This window comes from Paramisgurnus dabryanus, chromosome 4 (assembly GCF_030506205.2).
Source record: "Paramisgurnus dabryanus chromosome 4, PD_genome_1.1, whole genome shotgun sequence".
Taxonomy (NCBI): domain Eukaryota; kingdom Metazoa; phylum Chordata; class Actinopteri; order Cypriniformes; family Cobitidae; genus Paramisgurnus; species Paramisgurnus dabryanus.
This window is the reverse complement of record NC_133340.1, coordinates 25,772,008-25,792,344: the sequence shown is the minus strand read 5'-3', so window position 1 is coordinate 25,792,344 and position 20,337 is coordinate 25,772,008. Positions and strand designations below refer to the sequence as shown.

The window sequence follows — 20,337 nt, the reverse complement described above, 5'->3', positions numbered from 1 at the left end:
TAAATTTTAAATATTAACAAGTCTTTATCTTTACAGAATAAATCTATACAATAACAGCCTCATGCAAAGCATTCTAGGAACCAGAAATCATCATCAACCTTTTTCAGTTTTTTGCTTCAGATTTTGTTTCCCAGAATGTTTAGCTTGATGCTGTTTTTCTAGTTTTATTCTGTAAAGACAAAGACTTGTTAATGTTTAATGTTCATTTAACTTTGAACAAAATGTTGCCAGTTAAAAACATAAATTTAAATCTACGGTAAATTACCGGCAACCCAGCTGCAATTTCTACGGAATTTTTTTACAGTGCACTCATGCACTGTAAAAAAAATCAGTAGAAATTACAATGGTATTGCAGCTGGGTCTCCGGTAAGTTACCGTTAATTAAAATGTATGTTATTTACTGGCAAGAGTTTGTTTAAAGTTGAATAAATTTTAAATCTTAACAAGTCTTTATCTTTACAGAATAAAACTATACAATAACAGCCTCATGCAAAGCATTCTGGGAACCAGAAATCATCATCAACCTTTTTCAGTTTTTTGCTTCAGATTTTGTTTCCCAGAATGTTTAGCTTGATGCTGTCTTTCTAGTTTTATTCTGTAAAGACAAATACTTGTAAATGTTTAATGTTCATTTAACTTTGAACAAAATGTTGCCAGTTAAAAACATAAATTTAAATCTACGGTAAATTACCGGCAACTCAGCTGCAATTTCTACGGAATTTTTTTACAGTCCACTCATGCACTGTAAAAAAAATCAGTAGAAATTACAATGGTATTGCAGCTGGGTCTCCGGTAAGTTACCGTAAATTAAAATGTATGTTATTTACTGGCAAGAGTTTGTTTAAAGTTAAATAAATTTTAAATATTAACAAGTCTTTATCTTTACAGAATAAAACTATACAATATCAGCCTCATGCAAAGCATTCTAGGAACCAGAAATCATCATAAACCTTTTTCAGTTTTTTGCTTCAGATTTTGTTTCCCAGAATGTTTAGCTTGATGCTGTCTTTCTAGTTTTATTCTGTAAAGACAAAGACTTGTAAATGTTTAATGTTCATTTAACTTTGAACAAAATGTTGCCAGTTAAAAACATAAATTTAAATCTACGGTAAATTACCGGCAACCCAGCTGCAATTTCTACGGAATTTTTTTACAGTCCACTCATGCACTGTAAAAAAAATCAGTAGAAATTACAATGGTATTGCAGCTGGGTCTCCGGTAAGTTACCGTAAATTAAAATGTATGTTATTTACTGGCAAGAGTTTGTTTAAAGTTAAATAAATTTTAAATATTAACAAGTCTTTATCTTTACAGAATAAAACTATACAATATCAGCCTCATGCAAAGCATTCTAGGAACCAGAAATCATCATAAACCTTTTTCAGTTTTTTGCTTCAGATTTTGTTTCCCAGAATGTTTAGCTTGATGCTGTCTTTCTAGTTTTATTCTGTAAAGACAAAGACTTGTAAATGTTTAATGTTCATTTAACTTTGAACAAAATGTTGCCAGTAAGTAACATACATTTAAATTTACGGTAAGTTACCGGCAACCCAGCTGCAAATTTCTACGGAATTTTTTTACAGTATGTGTTTAGTGTCAAGAAATAATTTTTTTCCCCTGTGTTTTCTGTTTGTATTTTAATAAAATAGAATGAAAATAAAAATGGATGGACATTAAAACTTCTAAAACAACAAGTCTAAAAATTGAGATATTGAAGAAGCCTTGGATGTGTGAAATTATAGAATGCAAGATGTGATTTATTTATTTTTATTTATTGTATATTTTAATCCTGCCTGGGGAAAGTTTTTTTTTGTTTTGTTTTGTTTTGTTTTTAAATTTGGTAAAATCCTAATAAAGACATGTTCTACAAAAAACAACAAGTCTGGTGGTGATGGTCAAGACTTTTGCACAGTACTGTATATACACATATTTTCTTAAAAAAAAAAAAGAGGAAAATGTTGTACATCATTTTATGAATTTTATTACAAACAGTACAAAACAATACAAAAAGTAATGCAAGTTTTGTTAGATAACTTGAAATGTCTTTAATGTAACATCTTAATGAAATATATTTATTTAACACAATAAACAGACACACAAACAGTTAAATTGACATATGAATATCTCCACACAGTGTACAAAAAATAAGTTAATTAATACTTAAATACTAATAAGTTCATTTAAATGCATTGGGACCCATTCGGTAGTGCTTGGTTTAAACAGTGAATCCTACGAAAACATCTGCGTCTGACAGTCACTGGCCCTGTTCCAGGTGTCTTCAGCTCTCCCGTGATTTCCCATCAGCTGCACAAGGCCAAACCCTTTAATCCCAGTATGGTGCAGTGCAAGCTGGCCATGTGACGGGATGGAATTCCATGTGCAAGATTTCTGAAATTTCCAGATTTCCCTTTCATTTCTGATTTGGGAAACACTCGGAGATCTTAACCACATCCCTGGTGCTGTTTGCATTCACCCTGCAAGTTGAAAAAAGAGTGAACATTTTAATATTTATATTACAGATCTGCACTTATTTAAAGCTTTATAGACTATATGTGACTCTGGCTGTGAAAATCCAGCTAAATATTGTTTTTATTGTTGTCTACATAAATTCATCCTATTGCATAATGTAAAGAACAATAAACTTTGATGCTACAAATGCAAATTCAAAAACTAATTCTAATTGTTTCCAAATGACAAAAAGTAAAACATTAAATAAAGCATTAGCTGTTTACCATTAAAACCATTACAGATATGATGGTTTTAAAACAATAAAAATGTCAATACCTGTTCCAGCAATTCTGCAGGTTCGTAGCTTGTTTGGTGTCTGGACTCAGACAACGCTGCTGTACTTCAGTCACTGTATTTTCTGGTTTTAGTGTTAATCTGTAAATATTGAAACATATCAAGTTAATGATAAAATAGAATTTAAAACCGCTTTGGGTATAATTCATTAAGATATCGTGTTACTTACATGATCTCAGTATTTTCGCACTGCGTTCTTTGCGGAGAAATCGAAAACTCCTCGATTTTTTCTCTTGGCACATTTCTCTTCAAAGTATTCAGGCACCAGCATCTGTCACGGATTGGATGAGCTATGTAACACATGGTGAGAAGAATAAAAAAATATATAATACGAGTCGATGGAAGATTCATCAAAAATAACTGTTCAAATAACTTCAAATATTTAGTGGTTATGTTTAAAAATACAATGTAAAATTTCAACTTTTTATGTCAACTTATCACAAGTCGATAGGTTGAATTGACTTGCAAAACCAAGTTGTCTTAACTTCAGAACTACACTGTAAAAAGTTGGTAACACCTAAAAAAATTAAATTTATTCAACTTTAAATTCTTTAGGTGTTACCAATTGAAGTAACTCTGTAAGTTGATCCAACTCTTCACCCTTTTACAGTGTTGACTAATGTTAAAAAGCTGTACACACATCTAAGTCAAACTGCATTTCTGACACCACACTAAAACTATGATTGTTGACTTACCTCCACTTAGCTGAATGCACACGACAGCGAGCACCAGGAGAACAAGAGCTTTGAGGAAAAATCCCATGGTAATGTTCGATAGGTTGCAACACTTTCAGTTCGAGTCGTTGCCTCGGCTTTAGACAGAGCTTGAAGCTTAAAGTGAAAGTAGGGAGTGAGACTCCTTGCTTTATATGCCAGAGGAGTCCCAGGTCCGCCCCTCGGCATTTCCCAGCAATCATTATTCTCCGCGGCGGAAATTCCAAATTCATTGGGAGGGAGGGAGTCAATGAGTGAAAGTGGGAGAAAAGGAGTAAAAAAAATGTAGTTCCAGAGAAAAGCAAGAAAAAATGAATGCAGACACATACTGTAACTACATGTGTGGTAAAAGTGAAATTAGACAGTCTGAACAGTATTGTGTCAATAAACCCAAAGTCGTATTTTATGTAAACTGTCTGGTTTTACTCATAAACATTTATGCAGACGCTTTTATCCAAGGTGACTTTCATTGCATTCAGTGTTATACAATGTGTGCTCCCTGATTCAAGCCCATTGCTGTACCAACGGAGCTACAGGAACATCTACCTTATCTCACGAATTTCATGTATTATCCCCTTCTGACATCACAAGGGGAGCCAAATTTCAATGAGCTATTTTTTCACATGCTTGCACAGAATGGTTTACCAAAACTAAGTTACTGGGTTGATCTTTATCCCAATTTCTAGGTTGATAGAAGCACTGGGGAGTGGGGACCCAATTATAGCACTTAAACACAGAAAAAGTCAGATTTTCATGATATGTCCCCTTTAAAATACATACGAATTCTAGTAAAATCAGGATGGATTAAAACAACACAAATGCAGATAACATGAGGCTATTCCAAAGCAATTCCAACTAATTCCAGAGCAATCATGCATATTTTACATCATGCATATTTCCGTGGCATAGTCACAGAATTTTTTGCTCATTTTTCCGTGGCTCTACCACGGACTTTCTTTTCCGTGGCATTCTCACGGATTGGTTACTCAACTGTTTCATCCTATTTTCTTACAATTGTCGCTTCGGTTTAGTGTTAGATTTACATAAAATGACATCCTTACCAGTAGCGTAACGAGCCAACACCGGGCCCCTAAGCAGGATTATCAAGGCGGGCCCTTTACTACAACTCATAATGACGCAATGTCCACAAGCAGGCTACAATGAATGGGACAGGGCAGGATCATAGAGACATTAGATGACTGGCAAAATCAGAAATAGCCAACGCGCACCACAACAAAAACATAACTTCGGTGACAGCGCACCATAACATATGAAAAAACACTGCTGGTGACAGCACACTATAACATTTTGTTACTTATTGCTATGACTACACACACACATACACCTAGGTCTAAATACATATAAAAGATGCTTACTTACATTATAGGCTATAGCGTTACATTATAATTTGTAGAGGCATTTTCCGGGCTTCAGTTGCACACAGCAGCTCTAAACTCCAGACAAAACACAGCTCAATCATTACATACGTAAGATCGATCCATACTGTTCAAAATCATTTGTTTACTTACTGCTGCACTTTGTGCTTTGCTTTAGGTGTCTGGTGTAGTGTTTGGGTATTTAAAGCATTATCGTTTCTTGTTTGTGCTAAGAAACCAAAAGATACAAACCAGCCGATTTCAAACGTGCACAGAAACTCTGGGCTGTGATTGGTTGGGCTCTATCGCTAGAGGTGATTTCATTGGGCGATGGCTTGTTCGACTTCATGCGCCGCTAGAATTGATAGCCGGGTTACGTCAAACTACCGCGAGAGAGATTTGCGAAACCATACGGAGGAGTTTGCTTTTAAATCGCTCTCGCGGAACTTTGACGTCATCCGGCTGTCTATTGAAAACCCGTGAGAAAGCCTGGGAACAGCGGATAGCAACGAATATGTGATAGGGCCCGCCGACTGTCAATCAAATTCTTCCAGTCGGGCGGGCCCCTGATTGGTCCGGGCCCGTAAGCAACGCTTACCCTGCTTACCGATAGTTACGCCCCCTGATCCTTACCCAAACCCAACTCTAACCCCAATGCCAGGCGACAACTGTTTAAAGTTTAGAAAATATAAAAAAAATAATCAGAAAAAATAGTATAAACCAATATTTAAAGTGACATATTGACTCAAACACCCTCTAACCCTAAACCGAAGCGACAATAGTTTATAAATAGGAAAAAAGCAGTTGAGTAACCAATCCGTGAGAATGCCACGGAAAAGAAAGTCCGTTGCAGGGCCACAGAAAAATGCGAAGATCCGTGAGAATGCTACGGAAAAATTAGCAAAAAATTCTGGGACTATCCCACAGAACTTTGTGAGATCATGTTGAACAAATGCAATATTTCAGACTAATCCTAAAATATAATTTAGATTTGGCCTGAATAAACAAATGTATTTAAGCTGTACATGTTTGAACATGCACCCTGCATGCGTTCCCTGGTGAGAAAGTACCTGAATCCCTGGATTGTGTAGGTAATGTCTGAATTACCAAAGCTTCACATGATGCAAGATTTAAGTTGAGGAGATCGTGTTTAGAAGTGTATTGATGTGTCAGAACATGTGCCTGCTGTGACTGCTAAATCACGAGTCAAGACAGATAATAAGATCTCAGCAAAAATGCAGAAACTGACCTTTATGGCTTATTTTTCAATGAACGTGAAAGTTAATCCACTTGAGTTTCCATTATAGGGCAGTTTCCCAGACAGAATTATCTTAGTCCCAGACTAAAATGCATGTTTGAGCTGCCTTCATTTAAAAACACCTTGCACTGACATATATTAACATATATTAGATGCACAGTAAAACCACTTAAATATAGCTTAATGTATAACTAAGGCCTAGTAATGGATTAATTTAAACCCTTTTCGGGAAACTGCCCCTATACATAACATTCCTGCTTAAGGAAGCTTAATTCCTGCTCAGACCGATGTATCGCCACATGAGTCTAGAATTTGTTTTTGACTTTTTACATTGTTTTCCAGTGACAGACTTAAAGTTTAAGACTATTGCTGCTAGACCCTTGGGAGATTTGGGGGGAAATTCATGCAGATGTTGTTTTGGATAAGATCATCTACAAAGAATGGCATTATAGTCATAACTTTCTTTTGTAAGGCAGAATGAAAATTGCTCACTCATTCATGTGACGATAAAGCTTGATGAGTAAGTTGTTTTGACTTGGTTTTAACCAGGTTGAGATCAAACAATGCTCATAGCAATTCATACATATTTTACAAGGTGGCTTATTTGTACGACCACATTTGAACTCGTAAAATATGTACGAATTCTCGTAAGATCAGGATGGATTAAAAGAACAAATAGATATGTAGATAAACTCATGGCATGCGTATTTTAAAAGTGGCTAATTTTTATTCATTATGACTGCTTGCGTTTTTGTATGATTTGCTTTTGGCCCTGTGATGTTGGGGTTAAGGGTTAGGTTACAAGTGAAATTTGGATCTACTGTAGGGGAGAGTGTGCCAGTTTTTACTTAAAGTGACTTTAAACTGAGGCCAAGATAGTATTGGTTCCAATTACAATATAAACATATATTTAGGATGTGGTGCATCTCTGGGAACAATCACTTTCCGGTGGAAGGTAAGTTGTGCCTTTGGAGAGAATGCATTGGGGTAAATTGTGTCATGGATTATTGAAGTAAAACAGTATATTTTGATCTCAGAAACTGTAATGCTTTATAAAAGCTAGAAAAATTCAATACAAAATTACTCATTTAAGGTTTATTTAAATTTATTTTACAACATTAAATATCAATTTCCTACAAATTGCGCCTATAACTGTTCAGACACAACAATAAAAAAAACATGATCATAGAAATTTTATGTTGAAAAGCAAAAAACTTTTTTTTAACTTAAATGTGCTTACCTCTCATGCAATAAGGCTTTCTTTTTTTTGCAGGATGAGTGAAATGGCTAATTCATCAAAAATGTGTTGACACATGACCAATTTCGGACACATGACCGGTTCCCTAGAAACAGGGTGGCACAACTTCCCCGCTGGCACAAATCACCCCACTCTCCCCTACTTACACTTTTTCAATTGGTAACACTTAAATTAAATTTTGTGAAATTGTAATTTTCCTTTAAAGTGAGAAAATTGAAGGTGAAAAAACTTGGAAAAAAAATGTTCAAGCTTTGTCAGCTTATGTTTTTTACTTAAAGAAAACTTTTAAGAGACATTTTAAGAGAAAATCTAAGGAAAAAGTAGATGTTACCAATTTAAGTAATTTTTTAAGTTAATACATTTTTAACCTTTTTACAGTGTAGGGGTGGGGTTTCATTCATTCATTCATTGTTTTCTTTTATGACGATTCACTTTGTAGGAATCAAAGGGGACATTTCACAAGACGTTTTTAAGATGTTAAATCAATCTTTGGTGTTCTCAGAGTACGTATGTGAAGTTTAACCTCAAAATATCATATAGATAATTTATTACAAAATGTTAAAAATTCCACTTCTTAGGTGTGAGCAAAAATGGGTGTGTCCTTTGTAATGCTGATCTCTGCACTAAATGGCAGTGCCGTGGTTGGATAGTGCAGATTTAGGGGCTGTATTATCCCCTTCTGACATCACAAGGGGAGCCTAATTTCAATGAGCTATTTTTTCACATGCTTGCAGAGAATGGTTTACCAAAACTAAGTTACTGGGTTGATCTTTATCACATTTTCTAGGTTGATAGAAGCACTGGGGACCCAATTATAGCACTTAAACATGGAAAAAGTCAGATTTTCATGATATGTCCCCTTTAATACAAATTAGAAAACTTGTAAAATATGTACAAATTCTCCTAAAATCAGGATGGATTAAAACAACACATAGAAATGCAGATAAAGTGAAGCTATTCCAAACCAATTCCAACTAATTCCAAAGCAATCACGCATACTTTACATTATGCATGTTTTACGAGGTGGCTAATTCATATTAATTTGTACGACGGCATGCGTTTTGTACAATTTGCTTTTGCCCCTTTGACATTGGGTTGGGGTAAGGGTTGAGGTTTAATTATATATATTTTTTCTAAACCACAGTTGTACGTTTTTGTTTGATTTACTTCGTACACGTTTATGCAAATTAGCCGACTTGTAAAATACTGTCATGCCTAGTTTTCCTTAGTTTTCTCCCATCATGTCCCCATGGACTGCAGGTTTTGTAATCATCGTCACCTGCCAGGAATTGCCATCATCAGCTCTATTATATAAGTTCTCCTGACTTTGTCCGGTATCGTTCATTGTTTTATCATGTAGTGTGGTGTTATTCGTAGTCATTGTTGATAAAGTTTATCGTATTGGATTCTCCTTTGCCTCCTTCCAGCATGCACCTTGACAAATACGTACGAATTTTCTCGTGATTTCAGGCTGCAAAAATTGTGCATGTTTATATTTATTTTTACAAATATATAATTTTTTAAATAAAATAAGACATACCACATATGAAGCGTGTGCAACTATAAAATGAAGATTTATAAGATGAAAATTAGAGGGAGGAAATTGCCTAACACCAGTATGGAGAGATTACCTCATCCATCTTCCCTTTTTTGAGTTCGACAGAAATCCCCTTGCAGTAAAACTGTTGCACAAACATTCAGAAAAGCGAAATGGAAAAACGGATTTCCAGCCAAAATGGAAAGTTGTGCAAAAAAACTTGAATGTCTTGTATTTAGGTCAGTTGATCGGTTAATCTCTCTCAATGTTATTGATATACTAATTCGCAGCTGCATGTTTGGTGTAAGAAAATGTTCTTTGCAAAGCAAACCAGCCCAAACTTAGCTTATTGCAAAATAACTTGCTTATCTAACTTTTCTGTGGTACTTTTGAACTCTTGGCAAAAATGTCATGCATTTATTGTGCAAAACAAGTTTTTAAAGAGAAGTACAGAGTGAAATGTTAACTGTGTTGGTTTATTTATGTATATAGACAGCTCTTATTAATTACAGTGCATTAGCAATGTGTATTACAAGAATTGAATCCATTATGTTGTGCAAGCTTTGTAAAACTGGCAAAGTGACAACATTCCTTTTTTATAGAGTAAAGCCTGAACACTGAATCTGAGAACAGGGACCACTTAGAGGAAAACGAAACTTAACTGTCCTTGTTTACATGAGGGGCAAAGTTAGGGGCTTAATTCTTTTCTTCTGTTGCTTATTTAAGAAGGTAAACACTAATTATTTTATATTAACAAATGAAGATAGTAAAAAATTTATAATCCAGTGTCTTTACTTGTGATGTAGTACTCGAGTCCGGTCTCTGACTCGAGACCAGTCTCGAGACAGATTTCTGCTTTCTCGTACTCTATACTCGGCCTTGACTCGGTCTCGAACCACAGTGAGAGGAGAAGGACTCGTAATTTCAGACTGAGTCCTCAAGGCCAGCACATTTTTTATGTTCATTTAAGAAAAACACACAACACATAACAATAATAATAAAATGCAATGCAATGTTGAATGGCATTATTTGAAAAAGACATCCGATGGTGCAATGCAAAGATACTGCCAGTGCCATCAAAGCCGTTCATTTATCTCTAGAAAAGAAGATCAGAAGATCATGCGTAAAGATAGTGAAAGCATAGTCTATAATAAAACGTTAAGACTGCTCATCTAAACAATTCCCAATCTAGTTTAGTCTGTAGGCCTAACTGTTGATCATTAACTGGGGTGATATTAAATCATGAATATGAAAACTGACATATTTTATGGTCTTGGTCTAAACTTGTTCTCGGCTTCTAAAGGACTCAGTCTCGACTCAGACTCAAAGATTCGGTCTTGACTCGGATTCGAATCTATTTGAAAACCAACAGACTCGGTCTCGACCCTTCAAAGACTCGATCTTGACTCAGACTTCGCATAGGCGGTCTCGTCCCAATCACTAGTCTTTACATGCATATCTGCAGAAAAACAATCAACAATTTTTAATACAACATTTACTTAAGGCTCACCATGCTATAAAATAATGCTCCCCCAGAATTCAGCTCAACCTTCGCTGTCTTACTCAGCTTTAACTGTTAAGTGAGGACTGTAACTGGTCAGGGATTTTATTCACAGTGGCTTTAAATCCTTTGCATTGCATTGAGCAACTAAAAATTAAAGCATTGACCTGGCTTTGCACTATTAGTATGCATTGGTTTGGTGAGGATGCATTGGTATTGTATCATATACACTTAACAATCTGCTGGTAACACAAAGGTGCAGTTTCCCAGACAGAGCTTATCCTAGTCCCAGACTAAAATGCAAGTTTAAAGGGATAGTTCGGCCAAAAATGATATTAAACCCATGATTTACTCACCCCCAAGCTGTCCGAGTTGCATATGTCCATCGTTTTTCAGACAAACACATTTTCAGATATTTTAGAAAATGTTTTAGATCTTTCAGTTGATTAAATGTAATGTTACGGGGTCCACGACCTTCAAGTCCAAAAAAAAGTGCGTCCATCCTTCACAAAATTAATCCAAACGGCTCCAGGATGATAAACAAAGGTCTTCTGAGGGTAATCCGCGCGGTGTTGTTGTAGAAATATCCATATTTAAAACTTTATTAACGTAAATAACTACCTTCCGGTAGCGCCGCCATCTTAGTCGCGTCCGCATTCAGGATGAGAGCTTACGCAGCCTACGGAGGCTACTCTGCTGCTGCTCTGTGCACCCGCCCTCCGAATTTGTCATACGTCACTAAGAAAAGTGCGTACACTACGTTAATACTCTCTCCTGAATACAGAGGAGTCTAAGATGGCGGCGCTACCAGGAGGTAGTTATTTTCGTTAATAAAGTTTTAAATATGGATATTTCTACAACAACTCCGCGCGGATTACCCTTAGAAGACCTTTGTTTATCATCCTGGAGCCGTTTAACATTAACATTACATTTAATCAACTGAAAGATTTAAAACAATTTCTAAAATATCCGAAAATGTGTTTGTCTGAAAAATGACGGACATATGCAACTCGGACAGCTTGGGGGTGAGTAAATCATGGGTTTAATATCATTTTTGGCCGAACTATCCCTTTAAGCAGCTGCTTAAATTTAAAAACATCTTGCACTGACGTATCTTAAAATATATTCTTATGTCTCAAGATGCACACCAGTATTGTTTTTTTTTTTTTTTGTAAGGTTTGTTTGTAAAACTACTTAAATGTTCTAATATAACTAAGAGCAGGGATTAATCTAAACCCTGTCCAGGAAACTGCCCCAAAGGGTTTAATGCAGTGTTTATTGAGGAGGTAATCCAGAATCAAAGTCAAGCGAACAGGCAGAGGTCCAAACAAAAGTAAGCAATCCAAACAATCAAGCATGAATCAAGGGAGGAAACTATAAAAGCAAACGGGTCAGATAATAAACCAGAAAAATGCTTAGAATTGTAGTATAACCATTCTTTGCCAAGAAGGACTGTATGAGTAACAGGTGAATATTAAATAATTTTCTAATTCCCTGTAGACCCTTTTACACAATTATGACGTGGCAACGTATGTGTGCGTATATTGGCAATGGAAGTATGGCAAGAATTAGCAGTGAAGCAACACAGAGAGAGAAAGTTATTTTAACTTTTTTAACACAGCTACCAGATCCGTGTACTATAGTGGAGTGGATAGAAGACGTTAGCAGATGCCCAAATATAAAGTGGCCAGATACATATACGTATATTAGTATATTATATTAGTGCAACCAAACATAACAACCAGACAATTTGATGCTGGGAAACCGTTTTAATAAACTTTCTGAGTTTCGAACACGTAAGAACCACTGGGGAATAACACCACTGTTGCCAAAATGCGCGTACGAGCTATTTGATCACGTGGGCTGTAAAAGGGTCTATATAGAGGACTTATAAAATTGGCATTTTGCATATTTATTAACATATATAATTTGTTGTATAATCTGTTCTGCTCTGCCTTCCTTCACCCTATGGAGCATTGTGCAATACAAGAAGTACATTTTTGGTATTCATTACTTTTGGATTCCCACATACTGATTCAGTGTCTGCTGAAGATAATTGCGAAACTCAGTCTTGAATGTGAGCCATCTCTTTTTAATCATCTAGATGTTTTCCCACAGCAAACAGTTGCTTGATAAAAGACATGTGACTGTCTTCTTTTCCCTCAGGGTTACATTAACTGACACGTGCAGAACAGGTATCAACTCAAGTGTGGCTTTTGGTAATGACAAGATTTTTTACTCATGTGAGACAGTAGACATTTTACTTTACCACTGAAAAGAACTGAACATGAATGCAAAAAAAATAATAATCTTGCATGTAAATGCACGTATGCCATCATGCTATAAAATGATGCATGCAGATTCTATAGGACAGCAGTTAACTCAATTGACCTATGTATATTTCAGTGCCATGCAGTGTGCCTTTTTCTTATTAAAGTAGGAAAATAAGAATTTAAAAGATCATTTTAAAATTAAAGGAATAGTTGACAATTCTGTCATTATTTCCTCATTCTCATTACAAACCTGTATACAGTACATTTGTTTGTTTTGATGAACAGCAAGGCAGATATTTTGAGAAATGTTTGTAACCAAATGTATACACATCTGTACCTAAATGGTACATATAAGGATATTTTAAATGGCACTTAACATTTTTTGGTTAAGGAGCCTGCAGTTGAAGATTAAAGTAAAAAAAATGACTACAAAAAGGCATGAATAAACCGAATTAGTCATTCAGAATTGTCACTGGATTAGATCAGAATTCTTGTCACAAGTGAAAGTGAACAGAAGAAACATAAAGAAACAGGATGAGGCATTATTTGGGAAGCTTGATTAGGCCTCAGACAGACTACAACATCTGCTGTCACATTTTCCTGAACTGGGATAAGCAATATGACACCTGGTATGTACATCTGATGTAACTCTACATGCATACAGCGTAAGACTTCTTACGGTATCTTTGCTTGGTTCTGGTAAAGCAGAACACGTCATAAGCTGAAGTGGAATTTATAGGATTTTGCTGAAAATCCAAATGACGAGTATGTCCTTCATTTTCAAACTCAGTAAATGAGAAATAGCATGTTGGCTTCGATCAAGAATTTTAAAAACTTCCTTAAAATACTGAAAAGAAAATTAAAGGTACAATTTGTAAAATATTTGCAGTAAATTGTCCAAAAACCACTAGGCCAATGTTATATATTTTGTCAGCTGATTTTATTAATATCTCTAATGTTTTCATCTACTTGTAAATTATGAGAAAAGTGCCATTCTAAACAGTGACACGCGGCAGTGCATTTGCCTGTCAATGACGTTAATATCCGTTACTCTTTGTTACCGCCTTTACTGACTAGAAATCACATGAAACAGTGTCATGAACAAGTGCGGAAGTATGCGTCTGTCCAGTCACTCGCTTGTTTATGGTAAGTTTGTTGATCTGAACACTTGATTCTGTGCTGGGTTAACAAACTCTCTCATATTGGACTAATACTGTAATAACTGCGTTTTGAACATTACATGAAACCTTACATAATGAAATAAAACAATGTCATCAAACACAACTTGATTACCTCATGTGTTAACATGATCTCTCGTTACTGTCTTACATTTTTCACTTAAAGGATAATTCCGGTATTTAACACTTTGAGTCTCATTTCTGGTTTGTTTTGGCTGAACTACAGTGATGGACACTGAAATTTTGACAATGGTTCGTGTCTTGACTTTTTGACTCGTTTAGAAGCGTCTCTTGACTGCTTCAGAATGGAGGTCGATGACCATGCACAAACATGTCATTAAAACAACACTTAAAGTTCATTTTCAAAACTGTACTACTCACCGAGTTGTTCGTGGTGTTCGTTGATGATTAAAAACAAATATATTGGCACAACGTATGATTTCAATCCGTGTTATTTGCTATAGTGGAACTATTTTTTCAGATACCTCACAACCGCGTATATACTTCCGCTCTATATTTGAGTCTGAAGCGTTAACACACTCCCGACCACTTGATGGCGACAAACACTTTGCCATACAAGTACACTCGGTGTCTAGCGTATAGACAGTCACAATCGAGCTCAACTTCAAACCTAAAGCTGGTCACTGAGCCATCAAATATGGGAAAAATTTATTCTGAGAGAAACAGAGCGAAAAACTACAACCACATGTAAACAGACCCTTTTCCGTTTCCAGCGGCGGAGTGATATATCAGCGAGCAATGAGTCTTCCAAGAGAAGTCAATGGAATTTTACAAATGCCAAATAAAACATGACAGAAACTGTATTTCGCTACACAACTTGTTTTTAATCATCAACAAACACCACGAACCACTCGGTGAGTAGCACAGTTTTGAAAATGAACGTTAAATGTTGTGTTAATGACTTGTTTGTGCATGGTCATTGACTTCCATTCTGAAGCAGTCAAGAGACACTTCTAAAAGAGTCAAAAAGTCAAGACACGACCCATTGTCAAAATTTCTGTGTCCATCACTGTAGTTCATCCAAAACAAACCAGAAATGAGACTTAAAGTGTTAAATACCAGAATTATCCTTTAAAGTGAGAAAATTTAAATTGACTAAAATAAACCCTGATAGTTGATAAACCCAGGAAACCGTCCCATAGTAGTGTAAATAGTTTGTCATGGAAACAGATGGTCATTTATGTGTCCCTATAGTGAAATGCAATTCAAAGAAATGTGTTAATTTTTGCTAGAAAGAGAGAATGATGATTCAACCTTGAATTAACGTCTTACGGAAATCCGTTGACTAACATGACTTATGTTGTGAATATGCTGATGTTACTTTATTCTAAGTGTGTCATATTAAATTAACATTTTAAATCACTACACCAGGGGTCTCCAACCTTTTTGTAAGCAAGCGCTACCACAATGGATAAAACATCTGGAGGGCTTCTTTTTTGATGTAGTCTACTTATATTGTATTTTACTTAAGCCAAAAAAAGATGATATATGCATCATGAAGCTCCTTATTTAAGGGTGTAGTGTCAACAATATTGCAGTAACTCTCAAAAGCAAAACCTCTAGTCTAGGGGTGTTCAGACTTTTTAATCGATCTCTGTTGACCTAAATTTTTTGCTTGAAATCCCTGAGTTTTTAAATAAATTTAAATACATTTTCCATACTCCAAAACTTTCAGGGCTCAACGCAAAGATTTTTTTATACTGGCCCGGTCAGGCCAGTGGTTCAGGTTTTCACTTGCCCTGCCAAAAGTTTTACTGGCCCCATCAAAAAAGATTTCAGTGTCACATATTTACTAATACTAATACTAATACTAATATACTGTAACATCTATGACTAACAATTGCGTTTTGAACATAACATGAAACCTTACATAATGAAATAAAACGATGTCATCTAACACAACATTTATAAAACTTCATGTGTTAAAGGGATAGTTCACTTTAAAATGAAATTTCTATCATCATTTACTTGTCCTCATGTTGTTCTAAATCTGTATGAATTTCTTTTTTCTAAAGAAAAAAAAGAAGATATTTTGAGAAATTATGGTAAACACACAGCAGTAATTGACCATTGACTTCCATAGTAGGAAAAAAATATTTTGGAAGTATTTTGATAAATGACTAAGAAAATGTTTTGATAAATGATGGTAAGCACACAGTTGATGGTACCCATTAAATTCCATCATATTTTTTATTCCAACTATGGAAGTCTCACAGGTATACAAATCCGTACCTAAATAGTACATGTAGGATCGTTTTAACCCTTGTGTGGTGTTCGTATTTTTGTTACTTAGACGATGTTTGTGGGTCTGGTGGACCCAGAGCATTATTAGTATCTTAAACCAATGCATTCATACAAATTTATGTAATATTGTTTACAGATGTTAACTTTAGCCTTATTGCAAGTAATATAGACAGAATTTATGGTTAATATTGGTCATTTACCACTGGTAGAGGACTATTTATAAACTAAAGTGCCATTCGTTTTTGTGGTAATATGAAATAAAAGAAGAAAATTCTATTCTGATCCAGATATTGGGGGAAAAATCATATTTATCTTAAATAAGTATAAATGAAACAAAGTTTTTCATCACTGTTGATGTTTAATTATTTGAACTTTTTGAAATTGTACACATTTGTGTCAGTCTACACAGCACAGGCCCCAAACTGAACAGAGTCCGTATCATAAGACATCATCCACACTGAACACATAACCTGTTCATGACAGCCAACACAACACATAAGAAGCAAATTTTTAATGTGTAGCTGTGTTGTGTATGCATTTCTTGCATTTTATACACATATACTGTGTCCATCTGGTCCACACACATTGAAGTACAATGTGTTGCTATTGGCCACAACTTAGAATGATGAAAATACATGGATAATATTTTACTTTCTCTATTATTCACTCTCTCTCTCTCTCTCTCTCTCTCTCTCAATGGTAATCAATATACCAAACAGGGGCGTCGCTAGACCCCTTTTACTGGGGCACGTGCCCCAGTGTAAATCTTTTGTGCCCCGGTGTAAATCTCAAGTTTAAATTTTAGCAGTTAACTAGTGCAATCCTTTACAAAGACAATCGCGGCAAAAACGGATCTTTATGCAAAGTAGTTACTCAATTTAGGCTTGTAAAAGCGCAGAAGCATTCGCATTGACGCGTGCACGCACGTATCCATGGCCGCGCGCGTTTACGTTCACCGCGCACAACCGCATTCAAAAGCTGACGCCACGCGAGTGCTTATGAAAGCATAACGAAACTAAAGTAAGTTTCTAAATAATAATGCTAATATTATTTTGACTCGATCATTATTGGCTTCTGTAGATGTACATCAGAAATGTTTTGTGCAAGGCAGGGAAAGAGAAGACGAAAGGAGAGATGAAACGTTTAAGGGAGGTTAGACAAACTACATCCTGACCCTGTCAGGTCTCAAACATTAGAGGAATAATCTCAGGAAAACCTCTTGTCAAGTCTAAAGAATTGCATTGTTGCTGAGAAAATCAACAGATGTATGTGTTATACTGTTCTGTATTTTCAGATATGAAATTAATATTTAGTTACTAATACTTAACTCTAGGACATAACACAAACAGTTAGCAGTAACTGTGACTGAGATTACTATAGCAGTCATAAAATAACTGGTTTCTTAAATTATTCTTGTAAAAAGAAGTTATTAATCATTGCTATCATTGTATAATGTAGAAAATATTTCTCTGCTGTCATTATTTCCAAACATGTTATGCCATTTATGTATCTAAACATGTTAATAATGTTAGGTATGATGAAGAATACACTTGTATATATCTTTCGCAGTAACTGTTGCACTGTAGAATAGTGGGTTAAGCAAAGGACATTGTATAGAAGTGTTGCACACCTCTTGCACACAGCAGGCTTTCAAAAAAAAGTCAGCAAAAAATGGGGGGCCTGTGCCCCAGTAGAGCTTTATGTCTAGCAACGCCCCTGATACCAAATAACCATGATTACTACTCATTTACTACAAAAAAACTATGGATTTTTTATAATGGTAAAATGTACAATGGTTCCTGTTAGACAGAAGGTAAAGTGTTTGGGACAGTAGGTACAGACAAATGTTCATGCACGGCATATACCATGTTGTATCCTTGCGGCATTACAGCAAAAGCAGAAGGAGAAAACTCTGACATGCATCCATCACATATGTACAGACATATATACAAACACACTCATGCACTCACAGGAGTCCCAGGTAGGAGAAAAACAGAGTGAAGTTACATAGCACATTAAATTTTTACACTTTTATTAACCCCGGGTCCAGTGGACCCGAACACCACATATGTAATATAAATGTGTAGGGGGGGTGTACAGTGTACATTAATTATAAAGTTGTTTATTTTTATGTTCTTCATAGAAAATGAGCCAAGGCCAATGAATCTGAGGTTGAAACAACAATTAATTGCATAATTTTTCTTTCAGTAAACATTCAAAACGGGTCCCACAGACCCGAACACCACACAAGGGTTAAAGGGTACTGGCCTAGCGACAGCTTACCCTTTTTCTGAGAGTGTACTTATATTGCTTAAAAAGTCATGCCTGACTCATAATTTATCAGTATCAATTTATTAACTCTGCTCCAGTGGCCTCATGGGATAGAAAGGTGTCCATCCAATGTACTAAAAACCATTAGGGGTTTACTCACATACTGTTTTGCATACAAGGTTTTACAGATTATTTTGCATGCTTATTTTTACTTACATAAATTATGGACGTATCAGACACAGGACAGAGTCTCATGAGGGGGGTTGAACAGATTTTAAAATATCTGCACTGTCAGAATAAAAATGGTTGAAACATTGCCTTAAGATGTGAATGCAGGTCGGAATCATTTGAAAATGTCTTAATACCTTACACACGTTATTTTTTGTTGTCCCTTTTATTTATTTTAACACAAAATTTGGTCTATCATGAACTTATTACCCAGATCATATCATGCATACCCTGATGTTGAATATGGTTATACTACGGTAAAACTTTGATGATTTATTTAAGGCCATATTAAATATTAAACGCGAGGCAACGTTTTAAAAACTTTACAGAGTCTGTGAAAACAAGACAATGGTTTTTAAACCCATGTAATATTGCATAACCTGAAACATTCAAACAGACAATTCAGTAGAACGCAGAATCCATTTCACCAATGTGGTATATAAATATTACATAAAGCAGCCGGCAACACATGAACACACAACTCCACAGGCTTTGATCCACATCTGTGCCTCTGAACACAGAGATACAGAAAAACCGTCTTGATAGAGATAGGAGAAACACTTCTGATTTTATTATCTCTACAGTACAGACTCTTTAACAGACTTTCTTTAACATCAAACAGATGAAAGTGGGTGTTTGTGTGATTCATGCATATATACACTTAATGCACAGATGAGATAAACATGGTCTTTGTGTATCCAAACAGTAACAGTCACAATCACATCTTCGCAGCTGGATTAACCTACAAAATATACTACTGTAAAGATTATACACTCACCTAAAGGATTATTAGGAACACCTGTTCAATTTCTCATTAATGCAATTATCTAATCAACCAATCACATGGCAGTTGTTTCAATGCATTTAGGGGTGTGGTCCTGGTCAAGACAATCTCCTGAACTCCAAACTGAATGTCAGAATGGGAAAAAAAGGTGATTTAAGCAATTTTGAGCATGGCATGTTTGTTGGTGCCAGACGGTCTGAGTATTTCACAATCTGCTCAGTTACTGGGATTTTCACACACAACCATTTCTAGGGTTTACAAAGAATGGTGTAAAAAGGGAAAAACATCCAGCATGCGGCAGTCCTGTGGGCGAAAATGCCTTGTTGATGCTGGAGGTCAGAAGAGAATGGGCAGACTGATTCAAGCTGATAGAAGAGCAACTTTGACTGAAATAACCACTCGTTACAACCGAGGTATGCAGCAAAGCATTTGTGAAGCCACAACACGCACAACCTTGAGGCGGATGGGCTACAACAGCAGAAGATCCAACCGGGTACCACTCATCTCCATTTTTACTTGGTCCAAACTTATATTTTATAAATTAAAATGAACATAAATTAATATCTATTGTAAATGCAGGTGTTTCAAGTGACAGACATAGATTAATCCAGGACGATGCCTTAGTAATATTAGAACATTATAGTTTTTACTAACAAACCTTACAAAAAAATCAATACTGGTGGTGTGCATTTTGAGACAATGGAACTGATAATGTCAGTACAAAGTGCTTTCAAAATTAAGGCAGCTCAAACATGCATTTAAGTCTAGGACTAAGATAAACCCTGTCCAGGAAACCGTCCCAAAGTCATTTATGGTCATGGTCATTTATGTGTCCCTAGTGAAATGCAATTCAAAGAAATGTGTTCATTTTTGCTAGAAAGAGAGAATGATGA

General features: G+C 35.6%; 1 protein-coding gene across 1 annotated transcript; it reads right to left on the bottom strand.

Moving 5' to 3' along the window:
- Positions 1 to 1,965: 1,965 nt before the first annotated feature.
- Positions 1,966 to 3,650, bottom strand: cxcl18b (chemokine (C-X-C motif) ligand 18b). The gene is made up of 4 exons (XM_065295390.2): positions 3,498 to 3,650; positions 2,972 to 3,092; positions 2,785 to 2,883; positions 1,966 to 2,474 (listed from the first exon to the last, which is right to left on the bottom strand). Exons 1-4 carry the CDS (start codon positions 3,562 to 3,564, stop codon positions 2,411 to 2,413), a joined length of 351 nt encoding a protein of 116 aa, XP_065151462.1. The 5' UTR covers positions 3,565 to 3,650; the 3' UTR covers positions 1,966 to 2,410.
- Positions 3,651 to 20,337: the final 16,687 nt, after the last annotated feature.

Bases quoted from the DNA above. Each gene is read 5' to 3' on its own strand.
- cxcl18b (XM_065295390.2), bottom strand. From the start codon at position 3,564: ATGGGATTTTTCCTCAAAGCTCTTGTTCTCCTGGTGCTCGCTGTCGTG. The intron at 2,884-2,971 runs GTAAGTAACACG...CAATATTTACAG, and splicing joins TGCGAAAATACTGAGATCAT to ATTAACACTAAAACCAGAAA. The intron at 2,475-2,784 runs GTATTGACATTT...TTCAACTTGCAG, and splicing joins CTGCAGAATTGCTGGAACAG to GGTGAATGCAAACAGCACCA.